The sequence below is a fragment of the Epinephelus lanceolatus genome, chromosome 12 (assembly GCF_041903045.1).
Source record: "Epinephelus lanceolatus isolate andai-2023 chromosome 12, ASM4190304v1, whole genome shotgun sequence".
NCBI lineage: Eukaryota > Metazoa > Chordata > Actinopteri > Perciformes > Serranidae > Epinephelus > Epinephelus lanceolatus.
In genome coordinates this window covers 16,463,654-16,482,647 of record NC_135745.1, presented here as the reverse complement: position 1 = coordinate 16,482,647, position 18,994 = coordinate 16,463,654, and the positions used below count along the sequence as shown (strand labels likewise).

At 38.5% G+C, this 18,994-nt stretch overlaps 1 protein-coding gene across 2 annotated transcripts in view; it reads right to left on the bottom strand.

Moving 5' to 3' along the window:
- Positions 1-725: 725 nt before the first annotated feature.
- Positions 726-18,994, bottom strand: part of glis1a (GLIS family zinc finger 1a) — a 59,419-nt gene continuing 41,150 nt past the window's right edge. For both annotated transcript variants that reach the window (XM_078173030.1, XM_033650172.2), the window contains exons 4-9: positions 16,273-16,386; positions 13,747-13,855; positions 11,471-11,627; positions 4,836-4,966; positions 4,633-4,731; positions 726-3,319 (exon numbers count right to left, since the gene is read on the bottom strand). In XM_078173030.1, coding sequence (XP_078029156.1) covers positions 3,177-3,319; positions 4,633-4,731; positions 4,836-4,966; positions 11,471-11,627; positions 13,747-13,855; positions 16,273-16,386 — 753 coding nt within the window. In that variant the 3' untranslated portion in view covers positions 726-3,176. The remainder of the gene's footprint in view (positions 3,320-4,632; positions 4,732-4,835; positions 4,967-11,470; positions 11,628-13,746; positions 13,856-16,272; positions 16,387-18,994) is intronic.

Here is an 18,994-nt window from a genome sequence, read left to right as displayed (position 1 = left end):
CTCCATTAAAAATTACTTAAAGCACTTCATCGGTTACATTTAACTTGAGTACATTGATTTAATTCCAATATTTAGCATTCATATTGAGTTAAATTTGGAAATGTGATGTTATTTCACAGAGCTGTTGCTATTTGTCATTATTCTAACTGATTCATGATACATGATATGAGCTTACATTAGAGCATTTATTGTATTTTTTCCACAGATTACTTCATCAGCTGTCTTATGGAATTTTTCAGTAAACTTTCTTCTTTCATTGCCTGTGCTGTATTTTGCATTCGTATATTTTGATTTCAGCTGTAGGCTGCTTACACTGTACAATTGAGTTTTTTTTGTTTGACCAGTAGATGGCAGTATCAACCAGCACTCAAAAAAAGTTCAAAAATTACTGTAAACATAGATTTTCATACTTTCCAACAACACAAGCTGAAATGATAAAATCAATAAAAGATATGTTAACTGACAGAGAATTATTCTGATAATTGTGTCAGTCACAAAATATACAAAAATGCTAAAAGCACTCACTGATGGAGCGTCTCAAAAGTGAGGATTTGCTGCTATTCTCTGTCATACACGTTAGACATCTAAACATTCTGCCGAAACAAGAAATGTGAAAATGTCATTTTGCACTGTTTTCTAACATTTTTAAACTTATTATTCAAGAAAATATCATCAGTAATGAAAGTAAGCATTGGTTGAGGCCCTAAAACTAACCAACACAAACATATACAAACAGAGTTATTTATTTAGATATAAAAGACAGGTGCTTTTTATACAGTCTATATACATTGTTCAAAGACAATAATAAGAAAATCTCTGAATTGCTACAAAATCAGTGTAAACATTTTTTCTGGTTGGTCATTTTCTTAAAGTCTCTGTGATGAGACAGAAAAGAGTGCAGAGAACTTATTGTAAACAATGCACACCTCCCTCTCACTGAATATAACACTGATACAATAAACAAAAACAAAAAAAGGAACAGAAGAGACAGTATAAAAAAAGGAGATTATGCTTCGGTCTTGATCGTTGTTAGATTACACATATTGAAACATATTTGTTGGCACCTTTATGTCCATTACAGACAAATCATAAACAATACATTTTAGTGCATTTTTTCTTTCTTTTTGTGTGTCAGTTTTAAAGTCCCAGGAGTCCTCCACACTGATCCACAGACTGTAAATACACTATATTTATATACTGTCATTCAGACACTTGGTGGCAGCAGTGCTACAGTTTACTGTACGCGCCACTTTCCTGCAGTTCCCTGCATATTACCAAGATGTTGGAGGTTTCTCAATGACACTCTGGTTACACTCTACGACCTTAAAGACAATAGTTTAGAATAGCTTGACATATGGGAATATACAATTATCTTTCTGTCCGAGAGTTGGACAAGAGGATCGAAACTATTCCAGCAGCCACAAAGTTCTCACGTCACCCCAGTTTAGCCTCTTTGCATTGTTTACCACTATTTTGAAATCCTACTCTTTACTTACAGCACATCAATAAACATTTAACTCCTTACTGTCCCAAGAGACCTCTTACATTAGCTGGAATCCATGTTAATGTCAGAGAGTACTCAAGCTTTTGCTGTACTGACACCACTTGTCTAGACTCATCAACAGTAAAAAAAAAGTGCCGGCCAACAACTTTAAAGCTAACTCATTAACAAGTTATATCTTGTTTGTTTAATCCAAAGAATATAAATGACAAGATGTGGTTTTACGGGTAGTTATGTGCCGGACTACTTCTTGGCTGGGTGTAGTGACTTCCTGGAGTGGAGTCATCACCAGGGTTGTAAATATAAAGAGTGCAGGCAGTGTGATTGCACTGGGGCCTTTGAGGTGGGGGGGGGGGGGGGGGGGGGGGGGGGGGGGCATAGAGAGAGTAGGCCCTCCAACAATGTGTTGGGTGGAGATTGGGCCCCTATGAGTGATTGCCACCTTGGAAATATGCCTGTTTTCAAAGAACTCTCATTAAATTAACAACAGTGCTATTATATGCTCTTGAAGAAGGCAAAGCCATCTCTGTCATGTTTTTTTTTTTTATTTGTAAAATAGTCAGTAGGATCTATAATAAAATGATACGCTTATTCCAAGTAAACTATAACAAACTATTACAAATTGTTAAATTAAATTAAAAATGTCTCTTTTCTTTGGTATTTTTTGTAATATACAGATACACAATGATGATTGCTGGGAAATATGTATGTTAATGTTATCCAATGTCAAGTTTCTGACCACGTGACAAGACGATAAGTGTATGGTAGCGTGCACTGGAGCCCGTTGTAACTACCTTATGCCACTAGTCATCACAGTCAAGAAATAGTCCTGATATAATTGGGCTTTAGAGTTACTGGTAGGCAAACTGGTAAGCTAACATAACTTGGCTGTGGCTACATTTTAGCACACAGACATGAGAGTGATATCAACCTTCTCCTCTAACTCACAGCGAGGAAACAAACAAGCATATCTCCCAGAATGTTGAGCTATTCTTTGCTCTATTGCTCGGACTGCTTAAAACCAGCCCATCATCCATTATAACATAATGGTTCCCAACGTTTTTTGGCTAATGATACCTTGAAATGACAAAAAAAGCAACAATTACAGAAAAGTCAAACAAAAATTAGAATAATTTCTAAAGCAGAACTGTGTTATTTTGTTATTTGTTATCTTCTTAATCATCTTTTGACCCCAGCAGATTTATTTATTGACCCTGGGTTGGGAACCACGACATCATAAGATCCCGTCCTGACAAATGTTTTTTTTTTTAATATTTCATGGAGGCAGAATGAATCTCACTGGTTTAGTTAACATCACTCGCAGAGCCAGAGCACCAGCTACCTGACTTTCCTACACATCAAATTACCAAAAAGAGGCTCATAGCTCATCCTATCCAGATCACAAATACTGTGGTCATCTCTGAATAAAAAAGTCACTGCTATTCACATTTAGAATTTGACTGGCTGTAGCTCTGTCTCTGGTTAATTTTGCTCTTTGGTTTGTACCCTTTGACATATTATTTATGTCTGTCCAAAACAAGAACTTCAGCCTTGAACAAACAGTACACTGTTGTTATGATTGTCTGCTGCCACACATTTACATGCTATTGTTCATCCTTAGGAAAACAAAGTGATTCTGGAGCAGTTTTTTTCTTCTTTGGTTTTGGGTGGCCCATCATGAGTCCAGGTAGATGGAGTAGATCTGGTTGAGGCAGCGGTCGACACCTCCTGCCTGGAAGAGGAAGCTGTCGTCTGAGCATGGAGACATGGAGTAACCGCCTCCCGCCTGGCCCTGCAGGTCCTGCAGCAAGTCGAACCCTGAGAGGAGGAAAACAGAAAATTTTCTATTTTTTTGACAGTAATAAACCGTTAATCATCACATAAAGAGCTTAATGCCAGTGAGCTACCTTACCTTGTGTTGTCATTAACACCAAATCCTTTAAAATCAAAGTAAGCAGATAAGAGAGGAATCCCTCAGCAGACCAGACCTATACAGATTCTATAACATCCAAAGTATGATGGCAGTCCAGTTAAGAAAATGTACGATGGGAATTCAACAGTTCCATGGTAACAGACACAAAGCCCGTCCAGCTAGCTCGCCTAGTTCTTAAGGAAGGCAGTATGGTAGAGAAGAACTAGTTTGTATGATGAGTTGTAGGTGTGTTGTCATAGTGAGGGGGAGATGAGATACGGGGATAACCGAGTACATTTCCGGACAGTTTCACCTGCAAGATATTAATCGTCTTGCACCCAGAAAGTGACAGAAAGTATTCTGTCAAGATAGCCAGAAGTCACATTTTAATCCAAATGTAGTGCAAATTTTAACCAAATTTTCAAAAATGTGCAAAAAAGAGTATGCAAACATATGACCATTTCCATCCACTACTGTTTTAGTGAATTTTAGGAGTAGGTCAATTGAAATTAGCAGCTGGTGGCAATAATTCTTCAGTCAGATGCCTCTTCCACTGCAGAAGAAGAGGATGCAACAAGGCATTCATGTTCATGTCATGTATTAATTTGAAGAAGATTACTGTCTCCTCACTGATCCACACAGATTTGATAGTCTACCGCCATTTTTGTTTCTTCAGTGGATGTTTAAAGTTCCAGTGTATAGGATTTAGTGACATCTAGTGGTGAGGTTACAGAACTGAAACTTCCCCTATGTGCCAAGCATGTAGGAGAACTACAGTGGCTGACACAAAAATGTAAATGGCCCTATGTAGAGCCAGTGTATGGTTTATCTGTTCTGGGCTATGAAGCAACATGGCAGACTCCATGGAAGAAGACCCACTCATATGAGGATAAAACCACTCATTCTAAGGTAACAAACCCACAACAATGTTTATTTTCAGGTTATTATAAACTGAGGAAACATAGTTTAGTTTTTTCTAAATCCTAGACACCTTAGACCTTTAAGTCACCTGCTTCATGTGTGTTATGAGTAATGTATGCCTATATTGCAGTTCTTATCATTGGTGTATATACCAGCAATATTTTGAGTCTTTTTCTGAGACTGCTGGTATCAGATAGAAGGTGGGTAGCAGGAGGCGGTTCAGATGTTGCCTGACCATCCAACACGTGCTTTTATTGGAGCATATAAACGCCTAAACTCTGCTTTATTGCCATCTTACCTGTAGAGTGAGAGGCGGACGGAGTTGTGAAGTAACTGGCAGGTTCAAAGCCTCCATCATTGACTGGCTGAACCACTTTCCCTTCTCCGTACAGACATCCTGGAGAACCACAGAGGAAATGTCAAAAACACCAAAACCTATATGTTTGAACAACGTAATGAGGCTGCTGATGTTGACACATACTCATTGTACACTGTCAGTACCTTGCTGCTGTGTGAATACTTGTTGGTGGCTGTAGGTTTTGTGGTAACCCTGCAGCTGGACGTCCACTCTGTCTGATGAGGAGCTCGCTGGGCTGACGTCAGCAGACATGAACAACGATGTTGGTCTGTTCCTGTTGGCAACACAACACCAGGTAGCTGGATTACTCCCCAACATAAACATTTATGTGAGTGCGAGAAATGACAAAACTATGATGTACGTTTAAACTTGACTAACTGAGGTTTTATTCACATTTTCTATTGCTTAAAACATTAAAGGAACAGACTGACAATGATTATCTGCTGTAACACATTATAAGTAACAGCTGATAAACTGTATGATCAGAGAAAACAGAGAAAAAGGGCTGGTGCATTTACTTTTTCTCAAGAGTGGTAGAAAACTTACAACTACCAGAATGCACCGCACTACACCAGACCACTAAATGCTCCAGCTGGTGTGTGGAAATATGTCAGCTTGGCCATTTTGACACAGGAAACAATATGGCGGCCAGGCTGGTAATAAACAATCTGAATTTACAGTTAAACAGTAAGCTAAAATATGTTTCTGAAAACATTATAGGTGAGAAATAAACAATGCTTGGTTCATATTTGATCAACACTGCTTCGTGTTACCGTTTGATCTCAGTATTTTCAACCTCTGTTTTTACAATACAGGAAACAGTATGGCGCCCACTTCCTGTTTAAAAATTCTCGTATTACAGCTAAACAGTGCACTTAAATATGTTCCTGAAGACATTTTATGTGAGCAGTACGCAAGAGAGTAACAGAATCTTGGTTTGTCTTTGATCAGCACTGCTTAGTTTTACAGTTTGATTCGAGTTTGAAAGAGTGAGAGAGAGGGGTGGGTCTCTTTTTTGATCTGCTTCTACACTCCTTGTGTCTGTAATGGTGTACCATCAAAAGTTGCAATTTGTATTTTAAGCCCTATTGCCAGTGAAAATCAATTGGATGCTGGATTTAAGCTGAGAGATGAGCAGGGAGATCTGGGTGCTGGTGAGATGGAGGGAAGTTTACCACAGTTCATTTACACATACTGCCCACACTGTTATGATACAATGCTGGTTGAAAATCACCAAAGTGTCCCATTGAAAACTAGGTTTTATTAAAGTTTGACACACACATCTCTGATCAAACCAAACCCAGACTAAGTATTTATACTGATAACCATTATCTGTCAGTGTGGCAGCAGCTGTATTATCAGACACAAACATGTAAATACTTAAAGCTCTTGTACAAACAGTGCATTTTAGACAAGGAAGCGTTTCCACATTGAGGGGGGGTAATGTAGGCGGGCTTTGTGTGGCGCTGTATCCATCGCTACGCTGTAAGAATGTGCTGACTGTGCACGAACACTCTGACTCAACATGGAAACGAGTGAGTCAGTGGAGCCAAGTCGACGAGAAGAAAGAAAAGGCAGGCGAATATCTCTCCAAGGAGATATGCAGCTGAAACCCCCCAATATGGTATTTGAGCCCCCCCCCCTCCCCTTCCTGCTCCTTCAAAGAGCTCGCTCTCAGCATTTCATGTGGCCTGAGAACTCTCCTGGATGATGTACTGTAGCATATTGGTCCCCAGAGAGCCAAATGGCCTTGGTTTCTGCTGGAAGGGTTTTAGTGGGCTTCATAAACAAGCCAGGCCTTGTCAGAGATACTGATGGCTGTGGGCCCAAAGCGCCTTCTATATTCGCATCTGACCAGCTATAAAAGAAGGAAATGTTTGGAGATTTCTTTACATATCTATCATTTATCATCCCCAGGTCTCTTTATTACCCATTTCCCATGTCAAATGCTATTACATTTAATTTAACAGCGTTCAGTGGAGAAACACAATAAAAGCCAAAATTAATCAGAAGGACTTTTTGAAACCCAAACTGATATAACTTACAGATGGCTACGGCTTCCCAAGGTAATAAAGACCAGGCTTTGTATAGGATTATGCAAACAAAGTGGGCTTTGATATAGCACAACTGTTGAAATGAATGTGCCGCGATGACTGCAAGCCCCAAGAATTCAACACTTCTCTGGATTCCCCCTTGGTGGCCCCAGAACCATCAGAGCTGACCTTAACTATAAACAACTGCGGCTGTTCCACGGCTTACATTCTTGCAATGCTGCAACAACATAGCTGGGATGACTGAGCCATCCCGTGCGTGGCCCTGCTGGGTCAATCTGTCGTTTTGTGGCCGGTTTACCCAAAACTTCTCAGATGCACAAGCTTAACACAGAACCCACGCCTGAGGGAGCAGCTGTCAGCACGACCTCAGGAAACCGTTTCTCTGATTTTATTTTACCGGCTAAACCCCTTTATCATTTTTCTTTGTTTAAAGCTAACTGCAGCCAGCTGCCCTTCTTATATCTGGAATGAGAAGAATCCTGCTTGCAGAATTTAAGCTCCTGTGTTTATATGCACATTATACTGTCTTCAACCGATGCCTGCTTTTTTAATAAAAGCACACTTGGACAGGATCAGAGGAGGGGATGAGTTGGTTTACCAGAAGGTGCCAGCTTGTGCAAGCTAAACTGATCCGTTTGCAGTTTTGGCAGAGGAAAGATGCTGCGACATAGATTTACTGGATCACAGAGGATCATGTTGAATGTATGTAACACAGATGGAGATTTAATGTGATCTAAGCACTACCAATCAAGTACTTAGAGAAACTAGAGAACACTTATTGCATGTTAGAGGTACAGTAAATACAAAAATGTGTGGACATGTCAAAACATTTTAGTTAAACCAGCTATTTGGATCTGATGTCAGTCAGAGCTTCTGCAAAGTAAACTTCATTACTTCTCTTTCCTTCAAATTGTATAATAGTGTTTCTGTGTGAGAGCCATCCCGGTTAGTGTGCCTGTATCTGATGGAGACGCTGCTCCAAAAAACCAATCCAGCTCCCCTCGACCACAAAACACACAAACACTGCACATCACAAATAACCACTGATGGACAAGCCTTAGAGCAGGCCTCTGAATCCCTCAAGTATTAAATAATTAAAAGAAGTCGAAATGGCTCATCTCAGCCAGAGTAAACACGTGCCTGGCTATGAGGTCAGAGCTCGACGCTGTGAAGCACAGATAATTTACTTTCACGTGTTTAACGTCTCGCTAAGTCATTTGGGGGAAAAACAAGTGCTTGTCTGGTATTGGCTTTGGCAGGCCGTCGTGTACTGCGGGCACCAGTGGGATTCTATGACATCCTCAGTGTCTATAAAGAGACGTCAATGGATAGACTGTGCATGGAAGCTCTGGCTGCAAACTTTGAGGAGATGGAGGCTAAGAGATGCTGCATTAAGGCGAGTACAGTTATATATCCTAAAAATACAAACACATAGACAACCAAACTCTACCTGAGCATCAATTTAAAGTGCTTTTCTAAAACACGGCTTTGTTTAGTGAACTCCAAAGAACATTAAATTAGTTAGTTTAACACCTAAACCTGATATTCTCAGGTGAAATCCTGCTGCAGGTGACAGAAGTGAAGCACCTTGACAAAGTTCAGTGTTTAAGCTATTTTTTGTTTGTTTGTTTTTTCAAAAGTACTTCCAAGGATATTCATTATAATGGCAAATTTTCAAGGCTTGTTTGAGGTGGGCACATATACATCAAACTACAATATAATGTAGTTTTATTACTAACAATACAACTTGAAGAATGGAAGAATGGAAAAATCCATCTCAACACCTTTTCTAAGACTTAAAGAAAATAATACATGGAACACTGGACAAGCTAAGGTATCATATGTGTTTTCGCTATTTGCAATTTTTAATGCTTTTAGATCACATCTCTGGTTATACTGTGCACTTAATTAACAATATAACAATGGGGGAGGTGTGTGTGGAGCATGATCTGCTTATAAAGATGGATAATGCACCTACTCTTAAATCCCAATAGTGAAACAAGTCATTTTGCAGGGGTTGTGACACAACAACAAAAACAACAACGTATGATTAGGCTAAAGGTGTCTTTTTTTTTTTTTTTTTTTTTTTTTTTACAATGTAACTCTATGGAGAAAAATCTTTTTGGGCCCAATGGCATCACGTGACAGACCTGAGTTGTAGTTACACAGTTTGGCCACTATGTCAAATTCGCTTCAAAGTCAAATTAAGAACAATATGAAAAGAACCAAATCATCATCTCCACGGTATTGAGTTCCTGCCCATAGTTACGTGAATTGTGAACAGCACCACTGATCACAAGTACTCGATTGTCACACACAACTGTCAATCATGACGTCAACCCCCATTTTATAGCATCAAATAAACAATTAAAACCATCCTTATCAAAATGAAGGCTTGAACATACACCAGCAAGATAAGAATTACCAAAAATGACAGAAACTATCAATGTGTTCTTTGATTTTTTTAGTTTGGCTAAGGTCCCATCTGCTAACACAGAGGGGATGTGGTATGTGACATGTACTGCAGCCAGCCACCAGAGGGCGATCAAGATATTTTGGCTTCACTTTTGGGAAGCTGCCATGCTGTCCATCTTAATTATACTGTCTATGGTGTGGAGCCACTCCACTGTGGCTCCACTAAATTATAAACCTGCCCACTTTTTTAGCAGTCCAATCAAATGTAATTTGATTGTGATTTGATTTCAAACACTGTTATAGCTATGCACTGATCAGATATTCTGTTTCACTGGAAAATACATCCCAGTGCAGAAGTTAAAGATGTTCTAACTTGCCACTGGCACTTATAATTGACATCGATTAGTTTAAAACCTTAAGATGATTATCTCAAGTAAAAGATCCACGGGAAATCCTTTAAATCTGCTTTTGTGTCAAGCCAGATTTCAAATGTGTTTTTCACAGTGAGCTTTAGGAATTTAACATAAATTTTAAAAAACACAGTATTTTCAAACAGTCCTCAGCCAGGAGTACCTACCTTTAAAACCAGAATTTACAAAAGACCGTAATCTATAAGACCAACTTTCAAGGATTTTTAAGGCCTGTTTGAGTACTGCAGACACATAGTGTTACACTGAAAAACAATATGAAGCAGTTTCATTACTAACATCACAAAATTATTATTATTTTTTAAAGATATTTTTTGGGGCATTTTTTAGCCTTTAATGGATAGGACAGACAAGTGGGAAGGGGGGAGAGAGGGAGTGACATGCAGCAAGGGGCCACAGGCTGGAGTCGAACCCGGGCCTCTGTGGAAACAGCCTTGTACATGGGGCACCTGCTCTACCACTAAGCCACCAACGCCCCCAACAAAATTATTTTTTAATTTGACAAAAAGTGAACTGTTGTTTTCCAGTAGATGGACTTTCTGCTAAGAATTTTCCAAGGTCAACAGTAAACCTTCATGTTAAAGCTTATAGGTTTGAATTTGTGTTCATTGAGAACAACTCATCTTAACTCCTGCGCCAAGACTTAAACCTAATTTGAAAATGTTTCCTGGAAATACTGGACAAATTTATGTGAAACCACGTGCATTATATGTGAAGATTTTATATCACTTATTAAACCACAAAAATGTTTGGCCCTTATCAGCTCTCTTTTATTGGATAGACTGCCTTTGTTGTTACTATTGTGCCAATAAAAGTTAGTTTACAGGCAATTCTTCAATGACCAATGATTTGAGGCCATATTGTCCAGAAACTGCTGCCCTGAAGGCTTTCAGCTGTATCTTTTTAGTCTCACTTCTACTTTTATACTGGGCTAGACAAAATTTGTCTCAGTTTACAGAACACATAAGTTCTGTGGCCTCCAACTACCCAATCAGTGCAACCACAAAGCCATAACTCCATCTCTGGTGATAATGTCTCTGGTTTATTCAAGAATGCAAAAGCTCACATCACTCTACTCATTTCTGGCATGTGCTTTACAGACGAGAGAGGCGAAGAAAAGTCATATCACAACAGGGTTTTGATGGTGTTCGAGGTTGAACCATGATTTCTAGCACGGAGGAGACATGCTTAGAAGGCTTGAGGAGTTAAAAAATGTTTTAGTGCCAGATTCTACAAATGAAGAAAGACTTTTGGGTGAACACCCGAAAATGCACAGAGGAACAGAAGTCTGTGGTCAGTTTTCACTATTTTTATCTTTCGCAGAAAATAGCTCCAGATGAAAACTGCCAAATGCAAATGAAATCCCATTCAGCTCCATTGTATCTGGTTGGCAGCAGCAGTCCCTGCAGCAGATAACTTAAAACCTTGCCAAACACAACCAGAGGGAAAATATGTTTCGTTTTTTTGGATGAACTGACCATTTAAGTTTGCCTCTGGGCACATCATTAGTACAGTAGTAGTAAAATACTCTGTTTTCCAAGAAACAAAAGCAATTGAATTTTAAAATGCATGACAGTGAGAACATAAAAATATATCCTTTGACATTTATTGTTTAACAGCTGCATCTCATGATTTGAAAGGTCATTTTTCTTAATGGTGACTTCACTCTATGAAGCAATAAAACAGATTAAAAATGGGAAAAGTAAACGACACAATCTCTCCTGTAACAGCTACAGATGAGCTGCCCATGAACAAGGCAAATAACAGTCAGTTTCAAGGAACAAATGTTTCTAACTGTAGCATTCCTGAAGAAGCCCATGTTTACTGTTTATTTAATAAGTAAATAAATAATTTTTTGGATGCAACACATGATACACTCACCCCTCTCTCATGCTCCCTGCACTTGTTAGTGAAGATATTGGGCTGTTGGCGTCAAAGTTTCCTTCCAAACCTCGATACCTGGAGCAGGTGTCTGCTGATGGAGGGAGAAACTCTGAATTTTCCCTGTTGTGGATGGAGCCGCTGTTTGAGTACACACCTGAGAGAGAGAGAGACATAAATTTATTTAAGTATTACTTATCCTTTGAGTATCCACTGGCTTTGGATGGTTGGTTGCTCCTTGATGGAAGTTTGTGCAGCTACACTTTGTTTAGATTTATAGTAGTTACAATGGATCCCCAAAAAATGTTTAAGAACATTCATAGAAACTTCCAAAACTGCCACCGCAGCATATTCACCTTCTACATTGTCTGCCTTAATGCTAAGGTTGTCCCAAACCACCTTTACATTTTCACCAAAATATGACTTAACAAACAGAGCTACAGTTTGTAATTAGCATATTTACGCGTTGATGTCGTTTGCTACCAACATAAGCAAGCTATGGCTACATCTAATGATAATTTCCTTCTCAATTTTTTGGTCTTTTTAAGTGTTCAATTTATTATCTCATCTAGAAAGTATCAGAAAATAGGTAAAAATGTTCATCAAATTTTCATCAAAGTTTTGCCTGTTCAACACATGGATGTATAAAGAGAACTGGATACAATGTTTGTGCGGGATTCATATTCATTCCTATGAAAGCTGCTCAGGGATGAATGAAGTCAGAAAACATTTGACTTCACGGATGCAAATTTTCCTGTATCCTCCACTCCGCTTCTGCATCATTGGGCGCAATCATTGGGACTTTTGTTAGCTGAGCAGCTTTCCTCTGGTTTGGCTCTCTGCTAACCTGAATGGAGATAAGATCGTGTGGCTCTTCTAGACGTCTGAAATGTTATTGGACTGAATGCAATCCCAATAGTGAAACAAGTCATTTTGCAGGGGTTGTGACACTCAAAAAAACAACAACGTATGATTAGGCTAAAGGTGTCTTTTTTTTTTTTCTTTTTTTTTTTTTACAATGTAACTCTATGGAGAAAAATCTTTTTGGGCCCAATGGCATCACGTGACAGACCTGAGTTGTAGTTACACAGTTTGGCCACTATGTCAAATTTGCTTCAAAGTCAAATTAACAACAATATGAAAAGGACCAAATCATCAAATCTAAAAGAGCTGGAGCTTTTTTTAAAAAAAGGAATTATTACAAAAAGTAAATTAACCAACTCATCATTTCAGTGCTAAAGCAAACGTGGAAGCTTCTGGTAAAGTGGCTAACTGTGTTAGGAAAAAAACAGGAACTATATTTTTGCTTATTTGGGAAAAATACAAGTATTTTCACTGAATATATACATCTAAAAGGTGCTGTGAGGTTAGTTTGACAAGTTTCTTTGAACATTTTTTTTCACAGTAAAAGTGAAGGCTGTTGTGACATTTCGTATCTGACTGACAGCAGCTGCCATTCCCTGCAAAGAATCAAGCTACAAACTTTTCAGAGACACACTTCAGGTTTCTTCAAGGAGTAAAAACACACGTTTTTTGGTGGTGTTCATTTCAATCTGTAACAGAAATACCTGCAGAGCCTTCAACACTTGGCTTTGATTTTGAGTTTAACGGCGGCTGATGATGATAGCTTGTGTCACCATAAATCCAGCATACATCCAGTAATGCACATACACAGGTATATACATAACAGTCAGAAAGTAACATTTGGCCATTTGTGATAAGGAGAAAGTCCTCTTGGGATATTTTCAAAATTAAACACTGACATGCTTGTTTCACCCTGAATAAACATAGCTGGTAGTGTGCCGTTTGAGGCTTTTCCCTTTAAGTCTTCTGGGTAAAACTGCAAGTAGTCTGAAGTAATAGACATGGACAGCTCTCCTGGACACTCTCCCCTCTCTTTTGCCAACTGAGCCTCAGTGTACCTGACAGCTTCTTGATCCCGGTTCAGCCATTGAAAGGGAAAGAAAAAGAGCTTGGCTGGAAAACCGGTTTGGAGAAGCTGAGGGACGGGCGGGGAGAGGGCCAACTTGCCCGCAGTCAGTGCCCGGTAATTGGACAAGGTAAACACTGGCATGATGAGCTATCATCGAAGGAATGGGAGAGGAGGGAGAGGAAAAGGAGCAAATGAGGCCATGGGAGAAAATGAAAGAGACAGCTTAACAGCCCAGGTGTTCAGGCAATTACCCTTTTCTTTGTTTTCATTCATTTCCAGAGAGGTGTTGGAGGCTAAACGCAGATTTCCATTTGCTCTTGCTACTGTTGTAATCTGTGCATACCTGTGAAGTCATCTAAGCTGGGAAGAGGTGAGCCGTTTCCTTGGTGGAGATGCTGCCTCGCCAGACAATCACTCAAAATTTCCGATTCCAACATTGTGTGCACCTGAACCTGTCAAGCAGACCAAATACAGATGTTCACGCAGATGATAAAAGTAGATTGTGGTTCATTTAGTAGTTTTCACGTTGGTGAACATGTGTGGATGCCTGCCTGCATGTAGGGATGAGAGTAATTATGTTAAAGCTGCAGCTTAGTTGTCTTCCAATTGTGTTTTGCTGTTGGGCAACACAGCTCCCATGGAGCTAAACTTTAAAATGATTCACTTCGATTTTGATTACATACAGTAGATCAATTGAAAACACAGTGAGATTTCTGCAGGCGATTTTCTACTGTTCATTTTTCAAAGAAATGATGCTTGAACCAGATGCCTGGTTCTTGTTTCGTCTTGCGATCCAGCTTCTTGAGGTACAAAATCCAGAAATCTTGTTAGGCAATCTTATTCCAAGATGTTCTAACAAAGTTAAAGCAAGACAATTTACTTTATTATCCACTGCTAACAGAGGATCCCCCAGGACTTTCCAAAACAATTTATGGACAGCTCCGGGACTTGCTGAGAAGCTCGCGAAGGACACCCAGGAACCACAAAAGAGTTATGAATAATCAGCGAAAAATGTGCCCAAACCAGTGTTTATGAAGATACAAACTTCAATAGCTGTGACGCATCAGCTCAAAGAAATGTATAACCGTGAGGAGTTTATGAAGTGCATGTTTAATATTTCAAAGTCCTCTTTAGCCCCACAGGGTTTACTGCAGCGCGGGGCGTGTTAGCCATGTCACAACTTACAAGCACACGTGTTTCTGTTTAAACCAAACAAGGCATGGGAATACACAGAAAGCCCCAGTGTCACTCACGGTCCATAGAAAACAAACAAGGCCCAGATAACGCTGAACAATAGGCTCCCTATTCTGACTTCCAGGGAGTGTGTGTAATACTTTGTTTTGTTGTATTTCATCCTACTGAATCATAAACATGCTTACTCTCTCCTCCTGTTGCTCTCCATGTCTTTCTCCAAGAAACAAGGATTTTTCATGTAGAGGCAGGGTGCTACATAGAAGCCCCTGACCACCGAGAACCCCTTCCTCTGCTGAGGTTCAACAGGTTCAAAGAGGTTCTTTGAGACAGGAACCATTTTGCTCTGTCCTTATGGTTAAAGTTGGGGAACACACTTCCATTATATCTTAATTTGCATATAATTTTGTTCCTGCTATGTTGACTGTTATCAGACCCAATTAAGAAGCAATGCAAAAGTAAATGCTGTTAATACATACTGCTCTTCACATTTTTGAGATCTGATGTATCTTCCTCTCTCTCTCTCTTTCTTTACTTTGTCCTTTTCATTTTTTCCCTCATAAACAGCTGTGTGTTCAAACATCATCTGAGATATCTAATGCTTGTATTTCTGCCCTTCCAGCTTTAATCAGCATGTCATGTGCTGTGATCCTCATTCGTAACTTGAGGTATGAGCCACTTATGATCCTTACTTACATCATTTATTTGTGTGTCAATAGTTCTATTTTATTTTACATTCACCAAATAAAATTCTCCTTATTGTCACCATAAACAGTTCAGTGTATCTGTCAGTAACCAACACTGCTTCTGTACCTAAAATGTCTTCAGAGTTTCTGAAATTGACACTGATGTTGACGTCTTTGAATTTTAATTATAATTTCATAAAGTCATAAACTGTGGTTTTTATGTTGATTGTTATTCTTGTCCTGGCAGAGAAGCTTTGAAACAGCATTTGCACCATCTTAAAACTGCACTTAAACCAAGATGAGTAAACATCAGCTCCCTAACTTTGGGTTAACCACTATTTAATTTTTTATGGTTTATTTGATAGGGTCAGATACAGTATACAGCTAACCGATGCTTATAATACAATGTTTATACAAGTTTGCATCAACTGCTCCTATGAGGACTTTTATGGAACTCAGAGATTAGAACAAGAAAAGGAAGGTAAATTGAATACAGTAAGAAACACTAGATAAAAATGGAGCTTAATTCCATACAAAATCAAATTTCAGTGAACTTTTACAATATTGCTGTGCATCTGAGGTCAAGAAGCAAGATGACCTGACCATCAACTAATAAAAAAATAGTTTATAGGGGCTTTGTGGTGGCCTTGCAGTTTAAGACCCTGACCGTGCAACCGCAACGCCACTGGTTCAAGTCCAGCGGTGTACTTTTGTTATATATCACTCCCCACCATCCCTTGTCTAATAAAAGCTTAAAAGTACCACTAAATGTAATAATAACTACTTAAGAATAAAAGAAAACAGTTTATATATTTCCCTTTTGCTGGATTTGTATTTATATCCTTGCCTTTCTACCACATCTAATATAATATAATCCAACCTGATCTAGTTTTAGAGACACAGGGAGGTTTTATGAAAGATGTTGGTGACCAGAGGAGTAATAAGCATTCTGCGTAATGTCCAACATGTCAGAAGATAATTGCTGTTGTTACCTTGACCTCCCTCTCCTGAAGGCCTTTGGCAGAATGAGCTTTGACGTGCTTTCGTAACGAGCTGGGATCGGTGTAACGTTTGGTGCATCCTGGGATCTGACAGGCGTATGGCTTCTGTGAACGAACCAAGACAAGAGGAGGTGAAGAGAAGTTAGAAAAGAAAAAAAGGAGAGAAAACTGTGAGGTTATAGAGCAGACAATACTGTAAAATACTCAGAAGTGCATTTGCTTGTTCCAAAAATATAATATGACGTATAACATGTCAAAAACAAGACATTTTCTGTGGATACTTTGAAAATATATGACACAAAACAACAAATTAGACCATGAAATACACAACACATCAAAAATGTTAAATTTATTTCTTAAGAGTGTTCATTCTTTTATGATATTTTAGGTTCATGGTTGACAAAATCAGTGGTGGAAGAAGTGCTTGGATTTTTTTTTTTTTTTACCTAAATAAAAGTACAAATATAACAGTATATAAGCACTCCATTACAAAATGCACATTAAAGCATCAAAACTAAAAGTACTTATATAGTACTTCTATGTTACATCATATGATAATATAATGATATCATATATCATCATATCATGAAATGTGGTAGATCAGTCCAGTGGTTCCCAACTTAAGGGTTGGGACCCTCCAAATCTGAGGGGTCCTGCACCGGTCTGATTTTCAGCACTTGTACCCGAATCAGAACTGCGACAAGCAATAACACACCCGCCCAACTACCCACATGTATGACCAATTAGTTCTGCAACCCAACTCGACCGGCTGACACAAGATCTGGGGCCTGACACAAAACTGCAAATCCTTTAATAACCATGTGCTGTTCAAATAATTTGGTTAGACAACACGTTTAAAGTGTTTGTTTGGGGTTATTTCCTAGATGTGAAACTAAGGTAACATATTTTAAAATGATGGTAATGCAGGATGCAGTTTAAATTAATAGTTTTTACTTATTCCATCTCCACAATTTATGTGCCTGTTAGTAACGCACCTGACTGAAGTGACTCTCATATTCCAGCTGGTGCAGAAGACAGAGCCAACACTCAAAGTCAGCAGTCAGGGGGTTAAAACATTCAAGCACTGAATTAAATTATAAATATTCTTGTCTAATTTGATATATTTATCATCCATAACCCATGATCCAACCTGCATTTTCTTTTTTTCCACCATGAACCGAACCGCAGAAAATGAAGACAATACTTTTCATGCTCAGGCTGTAAGTTTCCTTTCTCACCCTGCCATTCACTCTTTGCATGCATGCTCACTCACTATCTCTGTGCACTCATATTCTGTATTAAATATTATCTTTACTTCATTCTTCTGTCTCTCCTGATTGAAATACAATTAAGAGAAAAACCAACCGGGACTCAAATGTATTTCTTTTTTTTTCTTTCTTTTTTTTGAGTTAAAGTACTTTGCTACTTTCCACCACTGGACAAAATGGTACAGACTGAACCCTCTATTATATACGATATGGTTTGTGGATATGATGTAAAACACAAAGTATAATTGTGTTTACAAATAATAGCATACGTTTAGCTGAGTCACATCCAGATGGTTTACAGGTGTGACACTGCATGCAGTAGTCCTGTGTATTATACACACAAACATTTAGGATAAATTCTGTAAATATGGTTACTCAGTGTGACATCTGTACTAACAGAGAGAGGAAGGAGATGAAGATTATGTCAACATTACACATCACGCACTTCTCAGCTGAAAATGAAGTATATTTACCTTTCGTCTGCAGGCTTAAGGAGAGGACGAGAGAAAAGAGTTAAGAGGAACAGCTCAGATAGACTTCCTCCTGTTCAGCCATAAATCAACTTATTCATAAGGTAAACTTTAGATCACCATCTACCTGCAATCAGCATATCAGTGAAAGCCGATTTATATCAGCAGGTAAATTCTAGATGGAGTAAAAAATTCAAAATAAAAGACCTTAAAATAAACATAAAGGCACATGCAGTGAAATGTGGTTATATTAACGGTAAAACCATTGAGTTCTTTCATGCACATGTTTTTGTACCATTTAACTTAAAAGTTTCTGCTGTTTTGGAGATTGTGTCTTCTGTATTTCACAATCTCATCAAAACTGTAAGTCTGGATAAGTAAATGAGCTCATTTCCATGAATCTAATTGATCACAGGTTTTTTTCCTTTTGTCATAACTGAGTGTTTCACCAGGTGGAGTGAATTAAGTAACTCATGAAAACACATGTACATTATTTAGCGGAATCTTGTAGGTTTATGTACCGGAATCTAAACACTGCAAGTCAAAAATAATTATCTACGTAGTGGTACCAAAAACTAACTAACTAAACAACTGTTTATTAAATTAAGGGCTCTAAAGATCAGAGAGTTGTCATGTACAGTATTAGGTCAAAAAGAAACAACTATCAAAGTGGTATCCAACAGTTGTTTAAAATAAGATGAGGTCAGTATGATTTGTGAGGAATAAGCATGTTCACCAAACAAAGGTCCAGGACTGATGTAAAGAAATCACTATATGAATTAAGGGAACAGTTCTAGTGTGAGAAACTGACAATGTTGAGCACACTTTTTTTTTTTTTTTTAAATGTACAAATGTATGATTAAAATGGCATTTTGGCTTTAGCGTAGTAGTGATTGTGCACATTTCTTTGCTTGTTTTTTTAAGCCCCCAAATGTTTTCCCTGTTATAATAAAGAAAGAAATAAATGCATTCAAA